This window comes from Galeopterus variegatus, unplaced genomic scaffold (genome assembly GCF_000696425.1).
Source record: "Galeopterus variegatus unplaced genomic scaffold, G_variegatus-3.0.2 Scaffold8696, whole genome shotgun sequence".
NCBI lineage: Eukaryota > Metazoa > Chordata > Mammalia > Dermoptera > Cynocephalidae > Galeopterus > Galeopterus variegatus.
The window spans coordinates 73662-74827 of record NW_007734807.1 but is presented as its reverse complement, the minus strand read 5'-3'; the positions used below and the strand labels follow the sequence as shown (position 1 = coordinate 74827).

At 43.4% G+C, this 1166-nt stretch overlaps 1 protein-coding gene across 1 annotated transcript in view; it reads left to right on the top strand.

Annotated features, from left to right (window-relative positions):
* The window catches only part of SERPINB12 (serpin peptidase inhibitor, clade B (ovalbumin), member 12), a 12817-nt gene extending 11850 nt beyond the window's left edge, over positions 1–967 (top strand). Inside the window, exon 7 of the mRNA XM_008593088.1 lies at positions 468–967. Coding sequence (XP_008591310.1) covers positions 468–872 — 405 coding nt within the window. The 3' untranslated portion in view covers positions 873–967. The remainder of the gene's footprint in view (positions 1–467) is intronic.
* Positions 968–1166: the final 199 nt, after the last annotated feature.

The window sequence follows — 1166 nt, the reverse complement described above, 5'->3', positions numbered from 1 at the left end:
GGTAAAGTGAAGTAGAGGGAGAGAGAAAGTGAGAGAGAAATACTGATATTGTAACTAGAATGTCAAAACAACCATCTGTGCCAGCACTATGTTAAGTACTTTACATACATTATTTTGTTTAGTCCTTGCAAGAGTCTAATTGTATTACCTCCGTTTTATCAAAGAGCAAATTTAACTTTAGGATGTTGGGGCTTGGCCAGACTCACCCAGCTAATCAACTGAGCTTTGGACTCTAGTCTGTCAAACATCAAAGTGCGATGGAACTCAGATGGTCCTGTGACTTCTTCTAAAGAGAGAAGGGATATGCTGGAGGAGTTTTTAAATGAAATCAGACTATTTTGAGGCTTCGAGAAAGACCTTGAAGATTGTCACTGAGTGTTGAAATGGACTCAGGCACTTTGAAGTCGTTGGGGCATTCTTTGCAGGCTCATAATCTGACCCTAAATATTATTTTCTTCCTCTTGTAGCTTGAAAGGGAAATTACCTATGAAAAAATAGAGGCCTGGAGCAGCTCAGAATATTTGTCAGAAGAAATGGTCGCGCTCTCCTTCCCCCAGTTCACCTTGGAAGACAGCTATGATCTCAATTCTGTTCTACAAAACATGGGCATTATGGACATCTTTGATGAAATGAAGGCTGATCTTACTGGAATCTCTCCAAGTCCCAATTTGTATTTGTCAAAAGTGGTCCACAAGACTGTTGTAGAGGTGGATGAAAACGGCACGCAGGCTGTGGCCACCAGCGGGGCTGTTGGCATGGGCAGGTCAATGCAGTCCTGGGTGGAGTTTAATGCCGACCACCCGTTCCTCTTTTTCATCAGACACAACAAAACCCAAACCATTCTCTTCTATGGCAGGGTCTGCTCTCCTTGAAAGGGATGCAGAGTTTAGTCCCGGGGAGCTGGAGAAAAATGGCAATATAACCTTCCTCTGGTATAACATAGGCACTTGTTTTGCTAATATCTAAAGCTGACTGCATTCCCTTCCAGCTCCACACTCCCTTCCTCCAGCCACCAAGCTCTCGTGTGTCCTGATCTTTCTGCCACCATGTAGCTCATTTTCATCTAAGTTTGTCAGTATTGAAGGACAATTGCTCCCTCTGTAATCCTTCACCATCCTAAACTTTCAAGCATATAAATTCACCCTCTGCGACCTGAAGGTAACACA